Below are 23,579 nucleotides of genomic sequence, written 5' to 3'. Positions count from 1 at the left end.
AAAAAAAAAAAAAAAGGGATAAATGAGACAAATAAGTTCTGCATCCAAAAGGCACATCTCTGCCTGCTGTACAGCAGAAAGCTCAAATGGCACAAGGAAGGGCTGAAACCAGGGCTCGGCACATTCCCCCATCTCCAACCTGCTGCAAAGGGCTCCAGGTACACCCTGGCCAGCAAAGCAAACCTGCTGCTAATGCACGTTCTGGAGAGGACGAGACAGGTGACATTCAGCTGAATGGGAGGGGAAAACATAAAAGCCAAGTTCTGGCTCTGAGCGAACAAAGCTGCTGCTGGGAAGGGATTGCATGGGGGATCCCTCGGAGCCTTCGTGGGAATTGTCATCTCTTCACATTCCCTTGGCTTCGACTCTCAATCCTGGTTTGCTTCTCCCACTCAGGCTTGGCCAAGAGACTTGTGTTAGCCTGAAAGACTGGCTGCCACCTTTATTTAAGGGGCAGAAAAACAGCCTGCATCTCAAATGAAGAATTAGCTATTTGCTCTGAAAGGGATCAATGGCCCCCATTTCCTTTTAGGAAGAGTTTGCCTTGGGAGGAACAGGAGCAAATGAGATGAGTGACAGATGCTGAGGGCAGCCCAGGGGCTGCAACGTGGTCATTCAGAAAATAGGCAGCAACAACTGCTGATAAAAAACGGCCTGTTTATAAGGAATTAGCAAACAGAATAAACTCTTTGATGGCAATGGATGTGTGAAGCCTTAATAAAGAGAAGGCACAACTTCAGAGACTACCAACTCCTGTTTCTTTTAAACTCATCCTGTTACTTTGCCTGAAGATGAGGAATCAGATCCAGCCCGTACCTCCTCCATCCTCATCCCACAGCTTTCTGAGGACAAAATGAACTGTAACCTTTGAGTGCTGTGTAACTTCATTCAAACTAGAATGGTCACCTGAACTCAGGCCCAGAGATGGGCTGAGGTGCTTTGGAACAGCAAGGACAGCCAGCACATTGCATTCAGCAGGACTAACACCCACACAAAAGCAATCAAGCATCACTCTGGGATGGTTATTCCTTTCCCTTCTCCATCTAGCCAAATCTCCTTAAGTTCACAGTTTACATCATCAGCCCATGAAGACTTCTTTGGATGTTTGAAAACGAAGAGAGCTCATGAACAATAACCATTACTTCAGCATGCCCAGGATAAAGTTGCCTCACGTTTAGTTTGCTGTTAAAGTGCAGATACAAGCTGTAAGTGAGATGCAAGTTCAGGCCCTGGTTAACCATAGAGGTAAATCTTACCATAAAGGCAAACCTTCGCTTGAAAAGGAAGAAAGAGCTCTGCAGACAACCACTGCCTCATGGGCTGGAGGTCCTTACCCTACCTGGCAGACCATTTTCTGTGCAGTTAAAGAACAAAACTCAGTTAGTTACCTAGCACATTGGCTTGTTTCTTTTTATTCCTCCGTCTCCTCTTGCGGGTGGGTTTCAGCCATGGGCTGTCTGTCTTTCCTTTCCTCTTCAGCAGCTTCTTCTTGATGCTGGACTCCGAGCTCTGAACAACCAGAGAGGCCATGTGCATGTAAGGCATGTTGGTATCAGCATCACAGCAGTCCTTTGCACTCATATGAAAGAGCCTTCACACAGCTTGAGAAGTGTAAAAAGGCCTTAAGGACCGAGGTTTGAAATCAATTGGTGCAGAGATGCCTTTACAGTGCAGAAAAGGAAACACCAGCACATGTGTGGGCGTATTTCCTGTCATCTCAAAAGTGCTCACTTTACCTTCTCTTCCATGTAGGCTCTAACGCCACACTCATCTTAGGAGTAGCTGAGCATCTCTGCACAGCAGGGTGAGTATGCATGCGCACTTTTAGCTTCTCTCCAGAAAAGTGACTTTTATTTCTTTTTTTCAAACTAAAATATTCATATTGCTCCACAGTCATGCTAGAAAAAAATATCTCTTGTACCTGAAGAGCCCGGGCTGGGATGGACCCTGGGGAACTTAACTGCACAGCAGAGACCAGCTCCCTCCCTGAGCAAGGTGTCACATCAGCACAACCTAATCACACAGCAATCTTCAGGCATGTATGAATCTAAACAGAGTTTAGGTTTCCTTTCTGTTTAATATGCAGAAAATACAGGTGACTTTTCAGTCAACATTAAAATGAGCAACCGGAAACTTCAACCCAGTGTTCAAAGCTCCAAACATAAAATTCATGTTCAAACAAAAACACTCATTCCATCTTTTACTGAAGCCTGCAAAAAAAGCTCCTGCTGCCTTCAACAGAGGCTGGATCAAGGCCTTCGTGGCCTCCCTTAACAGCAAACTGATGCTGCACCATGCCCTGTTAACACAGTGTGAAGCAGGATCAAGGTGGTGCTGAGCCCTGGCTCCCCAGGCAGCTCTGCAGTGGTGTCTACACTGCCCCAACAATCACTGTGCCCAAGTGTATGGCTGTGCCTCGCCACGTGGCTTCCACCAGTTGCATCACTCTGCTGGTGGGTGAGAGGTTTGCATCTGAGCCAGTCTCCATCTGGGCTGCAGGCTGAATCACCACATATAAGCGCAGCAAAAATCACAGTCTAGGACGTCTAGATACGACTGGGCTGTTTGGACTTGACTGCAAGCTCAACCCTTAGTTTGATCTAGCACTGCAAAAGTGCCTCAAGCTGCCCAGTGAAAGGCACAGGCTATGCTGCCCCTCCTGCCTAGTCCTCTCTGGCTCTTGTAGTGTCAGAGAACAAGGAATGAGATTCTACAGAGCTTCAACAATTCATTTGGTACAGTTGCTTCTACCTTCAGCTCAAAACATCGAGACAATGAAGTCAAGAATTTTCTCAAGGTGACTGAAGAATTGGGGTGCTTTAAATGCTGGCTCCTCAACTTGAAATGCTGTGAAAAGGGAGCAACATTTTTAAAGTAAAGGGAGGGTGGGGAGACACAGACAATCAATGAATAGCAATTTAAAAAAAATAATAATAATTTTCAAGTTCCCTTCACCAGCCATCTGAAAAATAAGAAGTCAATATCACCAAACAGCTGGTGAAAATCTTGCCTTAGGACTACCAGACACACTCCTAGGGAGAGTGACTGTCTTTCTGTATGCTGTTTGTACATATGCCTGACAAGGGCTGCCTGTGCCTCTGAGGTGGGATGTCAGACAAGGTGAATTTAGGCAGTGGGTTGGCCCAGTGGATTTGTGAACATCTCCATCTGGACTCGCTCTGGAGGCAAGCTGAGCTTCAGGTTGTTAAGAAAACACTGTTGGCTCCCACCACTTGCCAAATCAGCACCCGACGAATTTAAGCACCCTTAAATATTTCTACTAACATTCAAATGATTAAAAGCAGTCAACACCTTGTTGAAAACAAGAAAAATAGCCCATTAATTAGCGCTGGAAAGTAATTAAATGTATCACTGTTATGCACCTTGTGGAAAACAATACTCTGTGTGCATGGATTCAGCCAGTGAGTTTTGTCAGAATCCTAAAACTAAACTGTTTGTCTCCTTCTGGCAGCAAAGCAAAGGGGAAATCAATACCAGCAGGACAACAGTTGAAAGCTGCATTTAGCAGCCAGACTTACCAAGTCAGATTCATCTCCATCCTCCTCATCCTCTCCAGACTCTGCAGACTCTTGTTCCTCCTCAGAGTCGCCATCATCAATCTGCAGCCACCACGTGCCCCAGAACAGAAAGAGTCAGTCCTGTCAGGTCCCTCCAAGCATGGCACCCCTCCTCACCCAGCCTGAGCATCCCATCACCATGCTGCACTCAGCCCCAGCCATGTGAGCACTAACACCATCTCCTCTCCAGGACAAGCACTCCAAGGCTGTTAACGCACTTCATGGTTCACCCATGAGGATGGGATAGGATAACACCCAAAGAAAGTTTTCCAACCAAACGTTAATTTCTGTGGTTAATAAGAAAAACCTCACACCTACAATATGCATTGTCATTTGGGGTAGGTTAACTAAAACAATTTGAATCTTGTTACAGGCTGGTAAAGAATTAGGAAGACATCTCCTGCTGGTGCAGTGAATATCTAACTGTGATGGAAGTCCTGCACATACACTGGATCACAGAGAGTTATGTAGCAAGGCTGAAACAGGAGGGTAGGCGAGGAGACTCTCATGGGGAAGGGGAAAAGGAAGCAGGAAGTAGTCATCAAAAGCCTCACTTCCACCACTAAGCTTTCTGCCATCTTGCATGCTAAAAAATTCCTAGAAATTGCCTCGACTGATTCCACTCCTGTCTGACAGGGATCAGCAGTGTCCCATCCCACTCTAAGTCCTGCACGGGGCACGTGAATACCTTTCTGACATTGTCTGCGTCAGACGCGCTGTCTTTAGAGGTCCTGTTATCGTCTGCAGGAAATGCAGCTGCCTGTTCTGCTCCGTGATCGTCCTCATCTTCCAACTCATCAGAGTCTTCCTCTTCAGAGTCTACATCTATGCTCTCCCCATTCACGTGAGGGCTGACATCACCTAGCTCCTTTTCACTCTGGAAGTTGTCCAAGCACACGTGCCACAAAGACAACATCAGTTCACAGCTCAGAGCAGCTGAACCCATCCCAGACCGCCTGTGTTAAAGCTGCCAAGGGAGAGCTAGCTGTATGTCCCTCCAGAGCCCTCCGACACCGCCAGCACAGGCAGTGCAGGTGCCTGCCATGTGTCACCTAACCCTGCCAGTCTGGGGAACAAGGAGTCATTCTGGACTCGAGGCACATCGGGGAGGGCTGCTGGACAGCAGCTTTCAGCCAGACCATGCAGACTAACTGAAAGGGCATCTCCCCGTGGAACATCAAGGGTGCAAAGAAGGTTTCTAAATAAAGGGAAGTTAAATCAGGCTGGGGGATTTTTACTCCACTCCACTGATGCCTAGCGCTCTGAATTCACTTGAATTCAAAGGCCAAAACTTAAGGGCCCAGACTGCAGCAAAAGCAGAACCTGATCAGGAGGGAAACCCAGCCTGCAGTTTGTTTTTAAGTCACTGGTTGTTTTCCCTTACAGCCTCAAACAACACTAGACAGTAACCCTAAGGACTCCACAACAAAAACGTTACCACGCTGCGGTATGCTTGAAAACTCTCCAGTCCCACAGCACTCGCAGGACAGAAGGGGAACATCCAGTGGAAAACGTTGCAAGAGCTGCTATCTGAACATCCACCCTCAAAAAGCCATTTTCAAAGCAGCAAGGCTGCCGTGGGCAGGATGTTGTTGCCAGAGAGAAGATGTAGACTCAGAACAGAAGATGCTGACAGCAACAATGTTCCTACACTACCCATGGGGCTGGTGTGGCAGGACAAGGTGCATGTATGGTGACAGCAAACGTGCCCGGCCGACTCAGTGCAGCCCTCACCTTGGCACCCGCAGAGGAATGAGTTATGCTCTTAAACATCTCAATCATTGTTCTCTGTTTTAACACTTTGGTCTTTTTCTTGGGAACCAGGCTATAGGTTCCCATTCTCCGTTTTTTCTTTCGAGATACTGCAGCAGCTGGAAAAAAAAAATAAGTAAAGCCAAAGTTGGTTCAGGAGTGAAAAGAAAGGATTGAGAGTAGAGGCTGTAGTGAGGGAAACTATTTAAGGACATGATCTGAGAAAAAAGGCTTCCCTTTCCAACTAATTTATTTACAATTCAGCCAAAAGGTGACACATACATACGTGCAAACACACAAAGAGCTTTTTGCCAATGCTGCAAAAATCGCCCAAATTCTGAGTACCCCCTCTATGTTTCCTCTGGTCCCTGTATCACCACACGTAGCCTCAAATCCTTAAATTAGCCTGTGTTTGGCAGCACTGCTAATGCCACAGGAGGCTGAATAGAATCCAGCTTGCTCAAATAGATACTGCAAGGTTAATAATACCGACTTACAATAAAGGCATCATATAATAACTAAAGAACAAACAGAGAAAAGGTACTTTAAGTAAGGAGCTGTTTGCCATTTAACCTCATTTCACACCTGCTACGGAAGCTTGCTTGATTCCTTTCACCACTTTGATTGGGTCTTAATTTGTTGAGTCTCCCTCCTGGCCTTCTAATCAAACCAGTCCTCACACCTCAGTGCCTGCTGCTGCCTTTGGTGCACACACATCAGAAGTGTGCTTAGTGCAGGCTTTGAACAACAGCATGCAGCAGGAAACAGCCAGCTCCAGCACCAGCAGCTGTACAGGCTGCTCCTTGAAAGCATCTCTTCACGTCTCGCTATGACAAAGTTTCATCAAATATCTAGAGTCCCCTCAAAAACTTTCTGCCAAGCCAAATCATTTTATTTACACAACTGTGGCTCACAGTAAGCAGCATCTGTCAAAACAAGATCTACGGCAACAGCCCTACTGATGCTGCCAGACAAGGAAATCCTAAAGCAGATTCCTCTGCAAGGTGCTGCACTTAGGTTGGGGCAACCCTGAACGTGAGTATGGACTGGGAGGAGAACTGACTGAGAGCAGCCCTGTGGTGAAGGTCCTGCGGGTCCTGGCAGACAAAAAACTGGACGTGGGCAGCAGTGCATGCTTGCAGCCTGGAAGGCTGACTGCATCCTGAGCTGCACCAACAGAGGGGAGGCTTTAAGATCCCTTCCAACCCAACCATGCTGTGATACTACAATTCTCTGTGGAAAAACTAGTACCCAAGGGGTCAGTCCTTGCCAAGCTGCCTCAGCCCACGGACCCTGACACACACACGTTTGGGAGCTGGGTGCTACTAAGGATTTTAGCTCTGTCCTCTTACCCGTCTGCGACTTGGAGGTGGCCACATAGCTCTGGTTCTGAGGTAGTGACTGGTGAAGGCCCGGGAGAGAGGGCAACGGCAACGGCTTCCCAAACTCCAGGATGTTTTTGTTGCCTTCCTCTTTAGATTCTTTTTGATCTCTGCTGTCTCTCCCATCTTTGGGGTCTTTACTTGCATGCTGGAAAACAAAATGAAGTTAAATTGAGCCTCTGAATTCAAAGAGATCACTAAATTAAATTTAATTCCTTTCTGCCAAATAGAATCACTTGCATGTGAAGGTAGGAACAGATGCTCAAAGGAAAAGCACTCTGCCCCTTCTCTATAGCAAACAATGTTTCTTTGCCTGAAGACTACAAACAGACCCAGCCTGCTGCTGGTCACTTGATGAGAAGGAGAAAACCTGCACACAGAGCAGGGATAGCAGAGCTCTGCAAAGTGCGTGCAGATATTGAAAAGCATCAGACACTACTTACACAGACATTAGGTTGGCTCTCAAGAAGATGAACAAAGCCAACAAATACACCTATTCATTGGAACACATCTGGACTGCAGCTGTCACCTGCCAGCAGACAAGGAACAGAGCACAGAGGACTCCGAGGGGTGGGCAGCAGTGGGAAGGGATCCTTCCTTCTGGCCCCCTAAGGACTCAGCAAAGCTCGTGCTCTCCCACCTGCTAGCCCAGCTCACAGCCAAGGAAGGTATCTGCCTGACACTGCAGGTTCACCTCCAGCACTGCCACTGTCCTAGCAAGATGTGGCAAAGCTCACTCTAGATTAGCTAGCTCAGGTGATGAACCCCTGCTGAAAAGCTGATAAGGCTCAAGAGAATTTTAGGGTTACTTTGGTGCTCTGTGCCTGCAGACGGGCTCCCAGGCTCCAACACAGCTTACACACACTCTGATGTGAGCACACCTCACCCTGCACCTTCAGTCATGCAACGACTGCTGCAGCTACACATGCACTGCTGTGCTGTCACAGCAGAGATTGGGTAAATGGTGCCACTCCAATCTGCCATTTGACACTGCGTGTGCCTTCTTCTGTGTTTAACACAAGGCCTAGCCCCATCCATGCCTCTCCATACACCTGTCCATCGACTGGCAAGCAGGTTTGGAAGAGATGCTCCAGAAATCCAAGAGCACTGGTAGTGGATTACAAGCTCTGCGGTGGCAGTGTGCTGCTCCACCACTTCTTATGGGATGTTTGAAGCAACAGCTGAAATACCGAAACAGAAAAAGGAATGCAGGCAAAAGGAAGGAAGAAAAAAAGCAGCAAAAAATCAAGATACTCTTTAAAGTCTGGGTTCACATGGGCACTGTTAGACGCTGCTTTCAAGTGATACGTGACCTTGTGAACAAATGGGGAAGTGACTGATTCTCCTAATTACAGCTCTGCCATGTGCACATTGCTGGCAGAAAGCGAGGGGTTGGTCACGGCCAGAAAAGCCATAATGATAATCCAAAATGACCTGCATAAAGAGGCCAGCACATTTCCAATGATTCCCACATCAAGCCCATATCTTCTGGCTGAATTAGCACATCTCTTCCTACAAGGCATCTAGTTGTGGACTAATGATGTCAAAGATGACAAATCTACCATACCCTTTGATATGTTGTTCCAACGCTTAATTGCTCTCGCTGTCAGATAATTAAATGCATTATGCTTTTCCCACTAAACTAAAAAACCCTGTATCATCAGAAACTCTCATTCCCAGTACTTACAGACTGTGCTTAAGTAAAAGTTTTAAAAACTTTCTGTTCGATAAGTTTAATAGAATGAGCAAACTAAGTGCCTGTAGGATCATCTTCTGGACATGGGGTCACTCCTGAGTCTGCTCCAGTTGTTCTCCCACTTAGAACAAGTACGTCAGGAGCAGCATGCCAATAATAGCTTCAACAATACTATTTATACCTCTTCATAGTTCACAGATATAAAGCTTAACTCTCGGATACAGGATCATTCTGAGAATTCCCAGGTCTCCTGGGACATCCACTGCTTTCTGGATTTAACTCAAAATTAAGAAGATGAGCACAGGAGAAGCAGATCTGATGCAGAGCTGCCTGCAGCTGAACAAGTGTACATAAATAAGGGCTTTGTTCTTTACATGCAGGTTCTTGCAAGTAGTCTCAGATAAAGTTTGCTGTTATGCGGAGCCATATGGAACAATACTAAGGAACAGGAATTTCTGCAGAGACACAACCAGATCTCCCAGGAAGCCTAATGGCATTCATGGAGGCATTCAAGGCCAGGCTGGATGTGGCTCTGAGCAGCCTGGGCTGCTGGTTGGCGACCTGCACATAGCAGGGGATTGGAACTGGATGAGCATTGTGCTCCTTTGCAACCCAGGCCATTCTATGATAATGGCACAGAAAGCTGAACAGACCACCAGCAGAACATATTACATACAAGTTTCATGTCTATAGAAATCGAACGTTAGATCTGAGGATTGGGACTAAAAATATCAGCAGAGATCTGGAAGCACTTCTCTGCTTTCCCACCATCCTTCTTCATTCCCCATGAGCTGAAACAAGTTATATCTTCGCTGTTCTCATTAAATTTTAACCTTCTATCAAGAGTATTATGAGTCCTTAGCGCCTTCAACTTTATTCTTTTCCAGTTCCTAAGGTCTCCGAATTCTGTTGGTTCCTCAGCCCCAGTCTGTATGTTGGTCCCTCCTGGTCCCTCACACTGAGCTCCTGCACTGCTCTCCTGCTCCATCAGTTCCAGATTTAAGCGCTCCCAGAAAAGAGGTTTTGCTAATCTAGCTCACTGCTCTGCTGGGAAATCTCTTCTTCTTTCAAATCCCATCAGGCTGGTGAAGAGCTGGCTCAGGCACATGCACAGATGTCCCACAGTCCTCATCCCCAGGTTACATCCAACTGGCCCCTCCCAGCAGAGGACAGCAGGCAGCTGCAACTACAAGGGGAAGGCAAAGGGAGGAGCGAGCATCTGGGACTGGGTAGATGGATACAGAGCTCTTGGGAGCACTGCAGACTCCTATCAAAGCAAACCAGAAACAAAATATTACAGAACAATGAAGCTCACAGGGTGTGCCTGCAAGCCCCCAGCACAACCAGAGGGCATCTCCAAGTGCAGAACTCCAGTGAGTTTAGTGCTGGAGAGAAAGCTGTTGAAGGCAAACGTCAGACAGAAGGTTTCCCTGCAGAACGGAGGTCCTGGCAGCCACTGCTCTGCCTTGCTCTGTATGAGCCCGGAGCTGGCACGACCCAGTACCACCTCCATGGCCTGCTACCTGATCACATCTGACTGCATTTAGTGCTTCTATCACCTGCTGCTGCTTTCCATGTTCATGATTGATGGGTTCCCCTCACCCTCCCTGCTCCTTATGCAAGCAGGCCGCAAGACAACTCCTGCAGCCCAGCAGTCACCCAAGCCAACCTCTGACTCTTGCCTTCCAGCTCCCTTGTCCTTCCCCAGGTTGGCAGAGGAGGTGAGAGGCATACAGTGCACAAACAAAGGGGCTGCCAACAGCAGGCACCACAATAAACCCCACAGAGCTCATCAGCAATTTGCTGTGACAAATTCTATCGCATTCCTGCTTCGATTCCTGAAGATCCAGGCTCCTCTCTGTTTTGGGTGGAAAATGCAACACCGCAGCTTGCACCAGAAGCAAGCACGCCAGGAAGGCAACGCCTGGCTTTCCAGGAGGTGACCTGCTGAGATCCCACCATGGGTGCCACTCTTCCACATGCAGTTTCAGCTAAATAAACTGCTGCACTCAGAAACTGCATCATCTGCTTTCACTTAAACCAAACAATGCAAGGGAACAGGAGTGCCTTCATGCAACACCTACATGGGCTCCACTGCAAGCAACAACATTCCAGGCAAGAAGCATGATTACTGACACTAAATTCACCCCACTGCTCTGCCTGATACCTGGGACGTTTGTTTTGTTTTTTTTTTTCCAATCATACATAGGTTTTTAACAGTCCATCAAGTTCTGTTTTCAGCTGCATGTCACAGTCTAGAGGACAGTGAGGAGAACCCCATGCAAAGACAGCTCCAGGCCCAGTTTGAGCTCTGTGGTCCCAAGGTTGCCTGAGCCACCATCAACCAAAAAACAATCAAAAACGATCGCAGACAAACTGCATTACTAACGGCTTTGGTTTTGCAGCTTCTCACGTGGTGTCAGCCAATGTTATGTGACAGGTTGTGAAGCTCCTGCCTTGTGCTGGGCATTGCAAGGAATGGGCAAGAAATCGAAAGCATCTACTGAAAGGCTTAGGGCAGTGTCCAGAGACATCTGTGTATGGAAATGGAAAAAACTGAACCACAAATACTTTCAATGCATTCATGCTCCTTAGATTGGCACAAGACAACATCATTTTATGTGTTTAAGAAAATCATATCCACATACTTACTACACTGTAATGGGATCAACTCTGTTTCTATTACTGGCACAGAAATCCCCTACAGCAGCAGGGAGAAGTTACTAAAAATGGCAAAGACAGACTATCCCACTATTTTTTCCCAGAAGCAAAGATAAAGAACAAATAAACCTTACTAATTAAACGCCGTGAAGGTTCAGCAGACTGCGCAGTGTTCTTCCCACAGCCCCACAATTAAGAGCTCTTTCATTACCAAAGCAGATGAGCTGGCAAGAAGAAGAGTGATGCTGGAAGCACAGCCATGTGCTGAGCAAAGGCTCCAGTGTGCTGCTTCCCAGCAGAGCTGCTGCTCGCACAGCACTCCCAGCATCAGCTCCAGCTCGGCCATGTCAGCCATCTTACCTTCCTTATTCTCAGGATTTTTATCTCAGCACAGCACGAGCTTGCAAATGATGCCCAACAGCCAGAGGAGTAACCCAAAGCACCGCCGCAGCAAGGCTGATGTCCATCTGCAGCTGGCTGGGAGTGCTAACAGGCTGTGTACCTCTGGACATGGCAAAGTGTGAATGTGCCAGAGGCTCCAACAACTGGGCAATGATACTTAAGCAAGAAATGGCAGTCTGCTATGAAAACCAGATCCCAAGCAGATCTCGCTGCCTGTATGAGCCACGGCAGCACAGCTCTCCATCACTTCTGCTGTTGTTGCAGAGTTACAGTTCAGTACAGAATCTTAAGCAGCTCCCTGGGGACCCTCACCATGGTCTTGGCGAGGCTGTGTGATGAGTCCAGCTCCACAAGTGACCCATTGCTAAGGCCCATCAGCAGGCTACCAGAAGCTTGGCCCTGTTTGGATGACTGCAACGGCACCAATGTGTGTGCGGTCACAAACCCACCTCAAATGGAAGACATCCTATGTCAATGGCCTCCTAAGGCTAAGGGAGGGTACCCACACAGGATATTTAACCATGGCACACACACAGACCTCACACTTCCAGACCACATGTGCATCCCTGAGCATCCCTCTGGAGTTGGTCTTCAAAGGGTGCACCTTGTAGGGTCAGAAGAGCCAACAGCAGCTCTCCAAATCAGATGGAAAGCTCTTTCACTCTTCTTTTGATGATTTTTTCCACCCAGGAGACAACACCCCCATCACTACTCCCAACAGAATTTGCCCTTTGAGGTGGTTTTTTTTTTGCATATTGCAGGGTTTCATCTCACTGAGCAGCCCCAGAATGCTGCAAACCACCAACAGCCACCTGCCTGGCCCTGAGAAGTGGTGAGGCCATGAGGAGCTCCTGCAGTGCAGCCCACATCACTGCTGGGCACTGACACAGAACATCATGTTTTACAGCAACAGGAACACCTGTCTGCACACAGAAAGCAAGCAGTTCCTGGTGCTGGGACCAGGCATTCAGCAGCAGACAGCAAAAATAAATACCAACATAAGCAAAGGAGTTCTGTTCTCCTCCTTGCTCCTCCTTCCTGCCCAGGCTTTATCCTTCCCAGTTAAAGGGTTCCCATATTTTGGGCTCACATTGTGAAACAGGATGAGATATTAACTCCCCTGCAGAGAGTTCAGTGCCTCTGACTTCATTTCTCTACACAGCACAAAACTGCCACCAGAAACACAGCTCCAGTTACAGCCTCGTGGTCACCACAGAATGACTGGAACCAACCTGGGAGTCCCAGCTCAGCCAGCTGCTGCTCCCATCTCAAGGGATAACTGTGGGACACTTTCACCTCCAAGCTCCTCCTTCCTTTCCAGACACATCTCAGAGAGGTTAAACATAGAAATGGGGGTTTCTGAGCAAGAGGGGCCCTCTCAAAGCTCAAAACACACACACACAACTTCCCTCTTGGTCTGCTGTCTCATCCTGCAAACCTTTGTCTTCTCAACAGTTATAAACAGATTAAGAAAGAATGGAAGAAATTCTTCCAAAGGTGCCGAGTCTGTGCTACTGCACCAACAGAAGGGGAGCAAAACCAATGCTGTCGAAACTCTTCCGAGATCTCTGTTCAAAAACCAACTTAACATGCAACAATATCAATTAAAATTGTCACCTGTTTAAGATTCAGCTTCGATCCCAATTCAGGAAGCAATTCCTAAACAGAGAAAAAGCTGGTTACATATGTGAGAAAATCATTTCCTTCCTTTCAGGCACCAATGTGCACGTAGAGAAAAGGCTACTGAGGTCCCCTGACAACTGTAAGATTGAAGAAAACAATTTTTTTTTGCCCCAGCAGGTTTCTGCAGGAGCTGAGGAATGAAAGGTAATGCACTGCAGGCAACAAAATACCTTCCTTCCCCGCTTCCTTCTCTTAGCATATGCGTGCAAGAGGATTCTACCAAGAGAAGAGCAATGCTCTGAAAAATTGATGATGAAAACCCATGTGTCCAGTCACACCAAATTGTGGGTGATTTCCACAATTCCTAAAATACATCCACCTGCTCCCATAGTGCTTTCAAAGGGGAAAAGGCACGACTGCATGTGCTGTGCTGAGGAGCCTCTTGTAAGCTGCTCAACAAAGAAATAATCAGGACAGAAAAATGGCAAGTAGCAAAGACTTTGCTCCTCAAATGAAAACAGCATGTAAATTCGAAAGACAATGGGGAAAAATAGGTAGTAATTATCTGGAAGGCTGAACAAAACAGCTGCTTTATTGTCTTGCAGAAATGAGATCAAATCTTGGGGACTGTGGGCTCGCATTCAGATGCAAAGCCCCCGAGCAGGAAATGTGTGAACAGCCTCTTCCTACCACCTCGTGAATTTTGTTCCTCTCACCATTTCAACCCAAGGAAAAGGGCTGCACTGCAGAGGAAGAGTGGCCAAACAACTGCAGGCTTTGCCTTTTGAATCCACTGCTGTCGCACGAGTGAAGGGTGATCGGCAGTGCAATTACAACACTCCATAACGTGGCAATGCAAACACTCCAGCGTCGCAAGCAGCTTTCTAGAGACAAGCCCAAAAGCCCAACGGGGTGTATAAAAAATCCTTCTGATGTATCATCAAATATGAATGATGAAAACACTCCTTCCTAACCTAGCAGCTGTTTTTTAGAAGGGAATTGCCTCTTTCAATTGCTCAGCCCCAAGGGGGTCTCTCGCTGTCAAATTCCACCAGGGTCGGGGTTTGCCCTGCCTAATTTAAGTGCACTGCAGGCTGCTGGAGGAAAGCTGCAAGGTTTCAGCTGCAAAGCCTTGTTTGGGTAAGAAAGCCCTCCATGAGACTTCCATCAGGCTGCCTGCGCTGCATCTGGGCCTCCCCAGCTGTCAGCCAAAAAAACTCAGCAGGGGGGCGAGAGCCAGAGAATTCAAATGCAATCAGGGGAAGGCAGAGGGGAAATCGGTGGTTTGGGAGAATGGTTGGGAAATCGTGGCCCCTGTGGTTTCTGCCCTGCTCTGCAGGCTGCACGCCACAAGGTTTGCAGGCTCCATGTGTTTGGACTCCCACCTGCTTCCGGAGTCACAGGTGCTGCAGCACCAAGGGCACCTTTCCCCATCTGTGGCTGGCTAGGTGCCACCAATCATTTCTCTTTTTTTTTCCCCTTCCCCTGCTCCAGACCACAGCGATTCGCAGCTTTGAGACCTTTACATCCTACTGCTGCCGTGCTGCAACATGTAGGTGACATCTGAGGATCATCTGGCATTTGCTTGCTCACAAAATGCTGGTAGCTAGCAGCAATCCACTACGCCAGCACTTACAGAGCTGCAGCAGCTTCCCATTTATTTCTGGGTGTCACTCACAGTGCCAAGCAGGGCTCGCAGCAGCCTGTGTACCTCAACCTGGGTACAGGATGGTCCCTCTCCATCATTAGACGCGGCACGACGGAAGGATCTAGCTCATCAGAGCTAAATATAAAGTGTCACAGGGTTGGAGATCAAGTGCTCGTGGTGCAGATCTGACTGTTCCCAGTATCTAATTCCCCATCTTTGGCAAAAGAACCAAAACTTGGTCCATGTTTATGACAAAGAAAGGCCCATTTCTGCTCACTCCCACTATATCTTGGGGTCACACGATGACTCCAAATCTCCTTTTACTTCCTACACAAAAAAATAGATCTCTCTTTTATTAAGTGATGGTAAATCCACACCCAAGGATTCTGTAGTAAAGATTTCTGAACAAGCTGCATTAGTTAGGCAGCACGTACAGAGTAAGAAACCATCATCTGGTTTAATGACATGGCAATGCAATCAAGTTGCCTAACTTATCAGCTTCTTGACAGCTTTCAAGCTTAGGAGAAGCCTCCAGTTAACACACTGTGCTTAATTTCCTTTGGGTCAAACTTATAAGAAATCTAATTTGTTTCATAAGCAGCTCTGGATTTCAACAGACAGCTGATGAGCAATACAGCCAAGAGAGAAAGGCCATTTAGAGTCTGATAGATCTGCCAGAGGAGGCAATTGATCAATTACATATTTAGAAACACACAGGGGAAGAGAGCTGATTGTGGCCACGTGACTGTTTGAACACCTCTGTCTCTCTGTAAGAAGAGAAAAACATCAGAAAAGAAAAAAGAATAAAAACCAGCCTGCTTAGTGGGACGTCACTGAAATATATCCATCCCCGTGCAACAAAGCGTCCCTCCCATACACCCAGAGAAAGCCAAGACCTAGCATGGGTCCATTGTACATTACCAGGCTAGGGGTGGGTTTAGGCATTGTCTTCCGTGCTCTGTGGACCTTGACTTCAGCATTAGCAGCAGTGGCTTTTTTAGCATCCATGTCCTTACTGCCCTCCCCGAGCTTGGTTGGCATCGTGGCTTGCATCTGAGAAAAGGTGCCCACAGTTCTCCCTTTGCTTGCTCCTCCTGGAAGGGTTTTTGCAGCATGGCCAGTGAGAGAAGCAAAGGTGCTGGTAGTCCTTAGAGGTTGCTCCTGCGCCATCTGCTTGGTTAGAATATATCCATTGCTCCCTGTTAGAGAAGTCTGTGTGAAGTCATTAGCTTTCATATGGTTTTGCTTCCCAGTCTCACCATCTCGTTCAGAAATGCCATTTTCTGCTATCCTATTTAATTTAGTACTAGAGTCCTGCTGGCTCACTTTCGTGTTGTCCTGAGTGTTTTTTGCTGGGTTTGGGTGGCTCCCAGCCTCGCCGTGCTCACAGGAACCGTTGGTTTCACCATCTACAGCCATTTTTGGTTCCCCGACTTGCTTTTCTGTAGCACTTTCATCCGCAGCCATGGCATTGAACCCTGGAGAAAGAGGGAGGAGAAAGGGAAGGGAGGAGAAAGAAAAGGGTCACAGGCGTCATTAAAACACGCAGTGGCTAACAACCACTAAATGTCTCCCCCAAAGAAGCTCTCCCTACGTATTTCCACTTGGGCTGCCAACACACCTACCTGACTGGCTTGGCCGGATCCTGGCATGGCAAAAACTGGGGCAGCTCAGCTGAAAGCACTGCACTCATTCTGACTCGCCTCAGCTGCAGATGCGGCCATTTATTCCCCAACGATGGATATTTCAAGGTAAATATTATCTTTAGCTTTACCAATAACTACATGTATAGGACCATATGTCAACACTCCGCACGTCAAACAAAACACTGCCCAATCTCGCACTCGGATCTCTGGCAGAGCTCTTCACAGTGCCATGGGAGAGCTGCAGGAGGGCTGGATGGGTGAGCTGCTGTGGCACAGCCTGGAGCCTGCAGGTGGTAACCCTGCAAGGAATAAGCTCTGTAGGCAGCACTGCTCACTGAAGATCACTCTTCCAGCAGGAAGCAGCAGCACGGGAGCAGGATTCGCGGTGTCATTTCAGAGGTAACAGCCAGAGTAAACACGAGGGTGAAGCAGGCTAAGTGCAGTTCCAGACTAAAACAATTACATGGTTAAAGCACAGTGAGATCTCTGCAGACCTAAAGCTCACTCGCAGATAACACAGGAGCGTCCATGCAAAGACTTTTTTTTCTCCTTTCCAAATATTTCCAAGCTCCCCTGCCAGTACTTTCATCCCACAGATATCTCAGACCTGAGCTGACAGAATCCAAGTATGAACACCGTGTACTTGCAGAAAGTCCCGACACGACAAACCAGCAGCTCCCCAGGCAACCAGGGCTGATAACAATTCACTGGCACGTTCAGTAAAATGAGTAAATCAACCTGCTGTTAAGGATTCTGTGTATTGTTTTCCTTCCAGAGGCCAGACAGTTATGAAAAGCATCGTAAGTACCATCAAAAGCTCTGTCCAAGCAGACTGGAGGAGCAGGTAGGACTGATTTACAGCCAACTGAAGTTATTTTAGCCTACAGTAGAGCCCAGAATTCAAAGCAGAAAACAGCTGTGCAAGCCAGAGCAGCGTGCTGGTATCAGCACCTTGCTTCACACCGCTCATGGGGACTGATATCCTGCAGACCTCTGCTGACCTGGCGAAAACCTTCTGCAAAGCTCCCAGCCCAATGCCCACCTCCCCTGGGTGCTGCCAGGCAGAGCTGGGGGGGCAGAGGCACCACGCAGGCAGAAGCTCCCCAAACACCATTCAAAGTCAGCATCCCCCGTGCTGCTTCCTAGGCCACTTTCTGTGTGCTGAAAGCTCTGACAAGGTGCACGTGGGTTGGACTGGGGTTGAGAGGACTCATGACAGGGCAAACATAAAATTGCTCCTAGGTGAGACATCTTGGGCAGGGGGAGCAAAGCGCTGCGCACTGCGCTTTTTCAACCTTTGTTTCTCTCATTCTTCACTGAGTGTCCTTAGAAAACCACATCAGTGCCATTTAAAGGGTTCTTTCAGCAAACTCAGCACCAGAAGGAAAGCAAAGGTGGGCTCCCTACCCGCAGCTGCAGGCTCTCAGTGCCCAGCAGCAGGCACCTGGCAGGGTGAAGCCTACAGAACTTGTTGTCTGCAGTGCTGTGCACTTCCACCAACAGCAAACAGCTTCTGTGGCTGAATATTAGATAAACCAAATCAACTGAGAGCAAGAATTGCTCTGCCTGCCAGGAAGGCAACCAAACCAAGGTAAATGAGAGCACTGCCCTAAGGGGAAGGAATAACTGCATTGGCAGTTTATGCACCACACTTTATGAACGATCCATGAGGTTGAAATAGATGTAATTCAACATATGTTTACATTTTTGCTGAACAGGGACCTGTAGAAAGCGATGGGAACATGATCCAAAGAGAGCAGGAGCTCGCAGTGGATAAATGCTTAATAAAAGCCTGCAGAAGCTCTTCAACAGCACCAGCTAAAGAAATGCTCATTCCTTACATTGCACCTTTTCTTTACTTTCCAAAAAAAGTTTTTTATTGCAAACCTGTTGAAATCTGGACTAACAATAGACCTCATGACAATGAGTTCCATGGGTCAGTCAATAAGTTCCTCTTGAAAGCCCAGCTCAACGGGAGGCTTTTCTGCTCATGCTGGAAACACCAGGGAATAAAAACCCGAAACTGATTATTTCTCTGAAACTTTACAACATTCATTCCTTCTAAACACCAAAACCACGCTTTGTCTGTATTCATTTCTCTCCCTCTTTGTCCTTTAACTCAAAAAAAAACTACAGATAAAATATACAGCCTATTTCTATGGGTGCGTAACCTCAATTACTAGAAGCATCCTGGTATCTCCAGCATTGTCCTATGCATCCTCTATGTCACATATAGCAGGAGAAGCCTGTCACATTGTTCACAACGCTGCCTGCAACCCGATCCAAGCATACACAGCTAATTGTAAAGCAGCAACAGGAAACTCCTTACTCAGAGATGGTGAGGCCCTGGAAGTGCTGCCCAGAGCTGCGGGTGCCATCCCTGGAGGTCCCTGTGGCCATGGATGGCTGCTGGGCAGCCTGAGCTGGGGGGCAGCCCATGGCAGGGGGGTGGATCTCGACTACCTTTAGGGTCCCATCCAACCCAACCATTCTGTGATTCTACGAGTCCAACACAACCACAGGCCAACCTGTTCTGCTGCTCATTCACATAGCAAGGAATCTGAAGCTGCTACCAAGTTGAAACAGTCTTCAGTGTGTGTCTTTTAGGAGCGGGATAACAGCCCTGCAATTCCACAAGCAAAGAACAATCAGCAGTGTATCTAAACCAGTGCTCTGCATTAAGGGCTCACTGTGAGCAACAAAGGGTTTGCAGCCTTACACCTCTCCGAACGCCCACACAGACCCTCTGCAGCAGCTTCAGTCTTAAGCTTCCTTCTCAATATCGAACACAGTTACTCAAAATTAAATTAAAACTCTGATGAAGAGAATGGAAGATTGAGAAAGGAGGGGAGGAGCTGAGCCACAGAGCGCCTTGAGCACAGTGCAATGGATGCTCCAACAGCACGTTGCTGTTGGGACCCACCAGCTTTCCACCTGCAGGCAGACAGGGGTTTGGCCCAAGGCTTGGTAGTACTGAGAGAATTCTCCAAAAAAAAAAAATAAAAGTCTTCAATATATTTTGTTAACCCAGATCTCTCCGTTCAATGTGACAAAATAAGAAAAACATGCAAGCGTTAGGAGCATTGCTCCAGGCCAAAATGCAATCATTGCTAAAAAAAAAAACAACCAAGAATAAAGGTCCTTCAAGTGAATGCTTGATTATCTGATCTGGAACTTCGACCTGTTTTCCTGGCCACCTCACTACTGCTGGAGGCTGCTGGTGTCCCACAGGGTCCTTCCATCGGTGTGCTCCTCATGCAGGGCACAGGGCTGAGGCTGCAGCAGTGCCACGCTGAGCCCAGCACAGCTCCTGATTCTGAACTGCACTACAGGTGAGCGCTGCAAACGTTCAGGTTTATACAGACAGATATTTCACAGGCTTTTATCTTTAAGTGCTTGCTGACCATCCTTAAATTGCCACAGATAGCACAGGCATTTGTTCAATATCCAACTGACCTGCTGGAAACAGCAAGGAGTGCATCTGCTGAAATCCTTGCCTTGAGGTTCCTCCAACTTCTTCTTTCTTTAAATCAAAGAAAGTCATGAAGCAGAGAAAAGCAATAAAAACACTGCTGAAGAGATGAGAGTTCTGACCAGTAAGGAATGGGAGATTGGGATCCTATTCTCCATCTGAAAGGAAAGCTCCATCTCTGTTATTCAAGCCAAAAAGCTGAGCGCTATAAAGCCAAGAAATGAAGAGAATTATAAGCTTCAGGCCAAAGTTCCTCTCTGGGATGAATTACTGATGATCTTTATTATTTTTTGTCCCTTTTACATCAATGTAGGCAGATGACAGCCAGGTGAGCTCAGTTTTGTATTTTCACAATGTAAGTGCCACCCTCCTATTGCCCTGAGTCCACAGTGGGAGTCTGCCCCACATCTCCTGTAGGACACAGCCATAGCCAAAACAGGGAAAAAACACATACCAAAAAAAAAAAGTACATTTGCTGTTAATGTCCCACACTGAGCTTACAGGTTGGGTAAATGGGACTCAGCCTCTTGCCTATAAATACCAATGACGACTGCGAGGTGTTTAATGCCCCACATGAAATTAATTGTCCCTTTGCCATGGGATGGGGTCCCTGAACACGGCGAGCAGCTGGTGGGCTGTCAGGGGGGAGCGACCACCTGGAGTGTGTGAGCATCCTTCGTTCCACCTGGCCTCCTGACTCCCGGGCTCAGCAGGGAGTCCCAGTGCTGAGCAAGTCAAGGCAGGGAGATTATTCTTTTTCTCCTTTTAAAGCACCTCTCTCTACACCTGGGAATGCAAAGGTTGCAGCTGCTCAGAGGAAAGCTGCACGCTCCTCACCCACAGCAGCTTTCTATCTGCAATAAGAGGCAGAGGGAAAAAAAAAAAAAGGAAAAAAAAAAGAGAAAGCCCTTCCAGGAAATTAAAACCCTAACGCTCTCTAAAAGCACCTTTAAGGTTATCTGAAAGCAAAGTGACTGTGCACACCTCACACACCTCCTGTAAAGCAGCTTGGGTAAAGTCTGAGCTGAGTTCCCCATTAGGCTGAGCCTAATGGGGAACTTCAGTCCTCACTGTGGCTGAGTGCAGCTTCCCACCTCTGGGGTAGGAGCAACAACAGGAGCAGTTTGCACTGGAAGGTCGTGTCAGATGAAGCACACAGCTGGGAGCTACGGACAGGAGGAGAACTGAAATTCCTGGCAATTCTTGCAAGAAACCATTTCTGACTAACTTCTGAGTCAGGCTAAATACAACTCAGCCTAATAAAACTCTTCTGCTCATCTCTTCCATCTCCCCACCCCTCTTCTTTCCTTGTCAAAGGCAAAGAGGGACCTAAACAACCTACGTGAAAAACTGAACAGGAATGTTTCCCCATGGATAACAGAAGGGGACACAAAGAAGCAGCAGCTTACACTAAGCTGAGAATTAATCCCCAAATAAAGCACCAGGAACACCTGAAGATCTCACTCCTACAGATGTATGTTAAAGTTACAGTTCAATTACTTCTCTCCATTGGTACCAGGATGAAACTAGAAGCAGTGCCCATGTGCCCTGCTCGAGGGACAGGCCACTAAATCTCATGCAAGTTGCAAGCTACCTGAATTTCCTTTGGATCTTTAAGTTCCAACCTCTGCAAGTTTCCAAGGGCATTTCCCCAAAGGAATCACAACCCAGGACAGATCTAGGTTTGTGTTACAGACAAGAACTCCTACCAATCAGTTTGCTTCACAGCAGCTCAGCCTAAACCAGGACCTGGAAGCCCCAGCAGCCTTCTGTGGGTTCCCACTCCAGACCTCTTCTTCTCTAGAGCAGAGAGCAAACACCAAGAGCCACGTCCCACACAGCAGGGAGCTGCACCGGGCTGTGCAGCCCATATCCACACATCACTTCCCATCCCTGGGTTAGGAAAAACAGGCTCAAAGAAACCATTCCGTGCCATCCTGTGAGTCTGCTGGAACGATTTCATGTTCACCCCACACTCAAAAATGCAAATTCCCATGCTAACTCAGAACATTGTTATTAACAGAATTTCGGGCCGCTGACTAATTGAACTGCTATGATGCCACAGATGGTTAATGAAGGTCAGCTAAGAACAATGCATGTAGCACAATGACCAAGCAAACCATTGTCTTTTACATAAATTGTACGTTTGAGAAGAAAGAGAATACTGTCTGAATCTCACCACAAGTATGGAAACTATGCAGTTTAGACGTTAGGATCCTTTTTCCCCAGTAATAGAACAGTACAGTGAGCTGAAGTGGTTGAAATTCAAGCACCTTGTCAACCTTCAGAACTGCTCCTGCACAGGGAGGGTTCCCAGCTTCCTTTTCAGACACAGCATTTCCTTTTAGTCAGCATGAGTCAAGACTTGCAAGGCACAAAAGTTTCTCTTTTCCAGACCTCATCCTCTCTTTTCACCTCTGCAGAAACTTGCCACTTACCTTGGGATCAACCTAGAGCTAAATACACTAGCATAATACTCTTGAGTCAAGCAAGGCAAGGGATCAAAGCTCAAGTCTCTTCCCAGAGGAATGCAACCTCATACCGACATCTCAGACTCCATTTCTGATCTTCCTGGATCAGAGGTCCACGTGGAACTGACGTCAGCAGCAACACTCACGTGCTGCCAGTTAGTATGCAAGCACCGTGGTCACATCTGACACAGCACTCAATATTTTGCTTGCTTTTTCTAAACAGAACAAACCATTACACCGGGCAGAAGAGAACTCAAAGGCGATGCTGTACTCACACAGGTCCAAATTAAGTCCAAAATTTTGTTTCTAGCAAGAACAGAGTATTTTGGTGGGGTCAGTTCAGCACTCTTCTGATGTTCTATTATGGAGAAGAGAACAAAAATTCCCCAGATCCTGGCAGATCAATGAGAAGCAGCTAGTCAAGCAATAATGAAGCCATGAAAAGAAAAGGGGGGGAAAAAAAAGATTAGTTGTGTTGTTTCTTTTTTCCCTCCTAATCCCACCGACATCTATTAAGCTCTCAGATCTGTGTGTGTGCAACTCTCAGACAACTGCAGAGGAAAGATTTCATCCAACTAACACGTGCACTACAGCCTGCAAAGTAAAAGAAAGCAGAGACAAGGCAGAAGCCAGGAAGCAACCCTCAGTGGCACGAGGTGTCTCGCCCAGCCAGCAGTGATCGCTGCTTGCTCTGGAGCAAGAGAGAGACTCAGAGGAAAACAGAAAGTTAACTTTAATAGGGAGGAAAAAGGCCAGGTCATCGTGTGGATCAGTGTTTGACTAAAAGCAGTCACACAGAGGAAGTTCAAAGTAACTCGAGCCTCCTTTGTGTCTCACAGCCACACGAAAGCAGAAGTGAAAACCATATATAATTCAGGTGGGTGGAGATGGATGGACTGTAGAGCAAATTTGCATCTTCTGGGGAAAAGCCCTGCTCAGCAGAACACAGGAGGAGAACGGAGCTGCTCCTTTTGTGAGAGCACAGCTGAGCCCTTGGGCACAGAGCACACCTCTCAGCCCTCACCTCGCTCCCAGCTTGCCACCAGCCAACCCCATGAGCCAGGCTGAGGTCTGGCCCTCCACCAAGGCAGGTGCTCACCTTCCTCCTTGTTGTTGGTGATATCTTTCAGCAGTTCAGTCTTCATGCAGGCGTCTTTCCTTGTCTCTCCCTTACTCAGCACTGTTTGCTGATGGGGGGGAAAAAGAAATAGCGAGTTTTAGCTCCAAGTTCATACACACATTGCATTA

General features: G+C 47.4%; 1 protein-coding gene across 14 annotated transcripts in view; it reads right to left on the bottom strand.

The window, feature by feature from the left end:
* The window catches only part of EHMT1 (euchromatic histone lysine methyltransferase 1), an 81,030-nt gene that overhangs the window by 31,899 nt on the left and 25,552 nt on the right, over positions 1 to 23,579 (bottom strand). For 8 of the 14 annotated variants that reach the window (XM_019621380.2, XM_019621374.2, XM_019621373.2 and 5 more), the window contains 9 exons: positions 23,431 to 23,518; positions 15,664 to 16,220; positions 13,089 to 13,130; positions 6,683 to 6,860; positions 5,313 to 5,449; positions 4,267 to 4,455; positions 3,540 to 3,620; positions 2,752 to 2,847; positions 1,389 to 1,509 (listed from right to left, as the gene is read on the bottom strand). In XM_019621380.2, the coding sequence (XP_019476925.1) occupies positions 1,389 to 1,509; positions 2,752 to 2,847; positions 3,540 to 3,620; positions 4,267 to 4,455; positions 5,313 to 5,449; positions 6,683 to 6,860; positions 13,089 to 13,130; positions 15,664 to 16,220; positions 23,431 to 23,476 (1,447 nt within the window). In that variant the 5' untranslated portion in view covers positions 23,477 to 23,518. Of the gene's footprint in view, positions 1 to 1,388; positions 1,510 to 2,751; positions 2,848 to 3,539; positions 3,621 to 4,266; positions 4,456 to 5,312; positions 5,450 to 6,682; positions 6,861 to 13,088; positions 13,131 to 15,663; positions 16,221 to 23,430; positions 23,519 to 23,579 lie in introns of those variants that run through there. The other 6 variants (XM_031556148.1, XM_031556151.1, XM_031556150.1 and 3 more) reach the window with 5 other exon arrangements.

Source organism: Meleagris gallopavo, chromosome 19, assembly GCF_000146605.3.
Source record: "Meleagris gallopavo isolate NT-WF06-2002-E0010 breed Aviagen turkey brand Nicholas breeding stock chromosome 19, Turkey_5.1, whole genome shotgun sequence".
NCBI lineage: Eukaryota > Metazoa > Chordata > Aves > Galliformes > Phasianidae > Meleagris > Meleagris gallopavo.
Note: the sequence above shows the minus strand (reverse complement) of the source record. Positions and strands in the feature narration are given on the sequence as shown.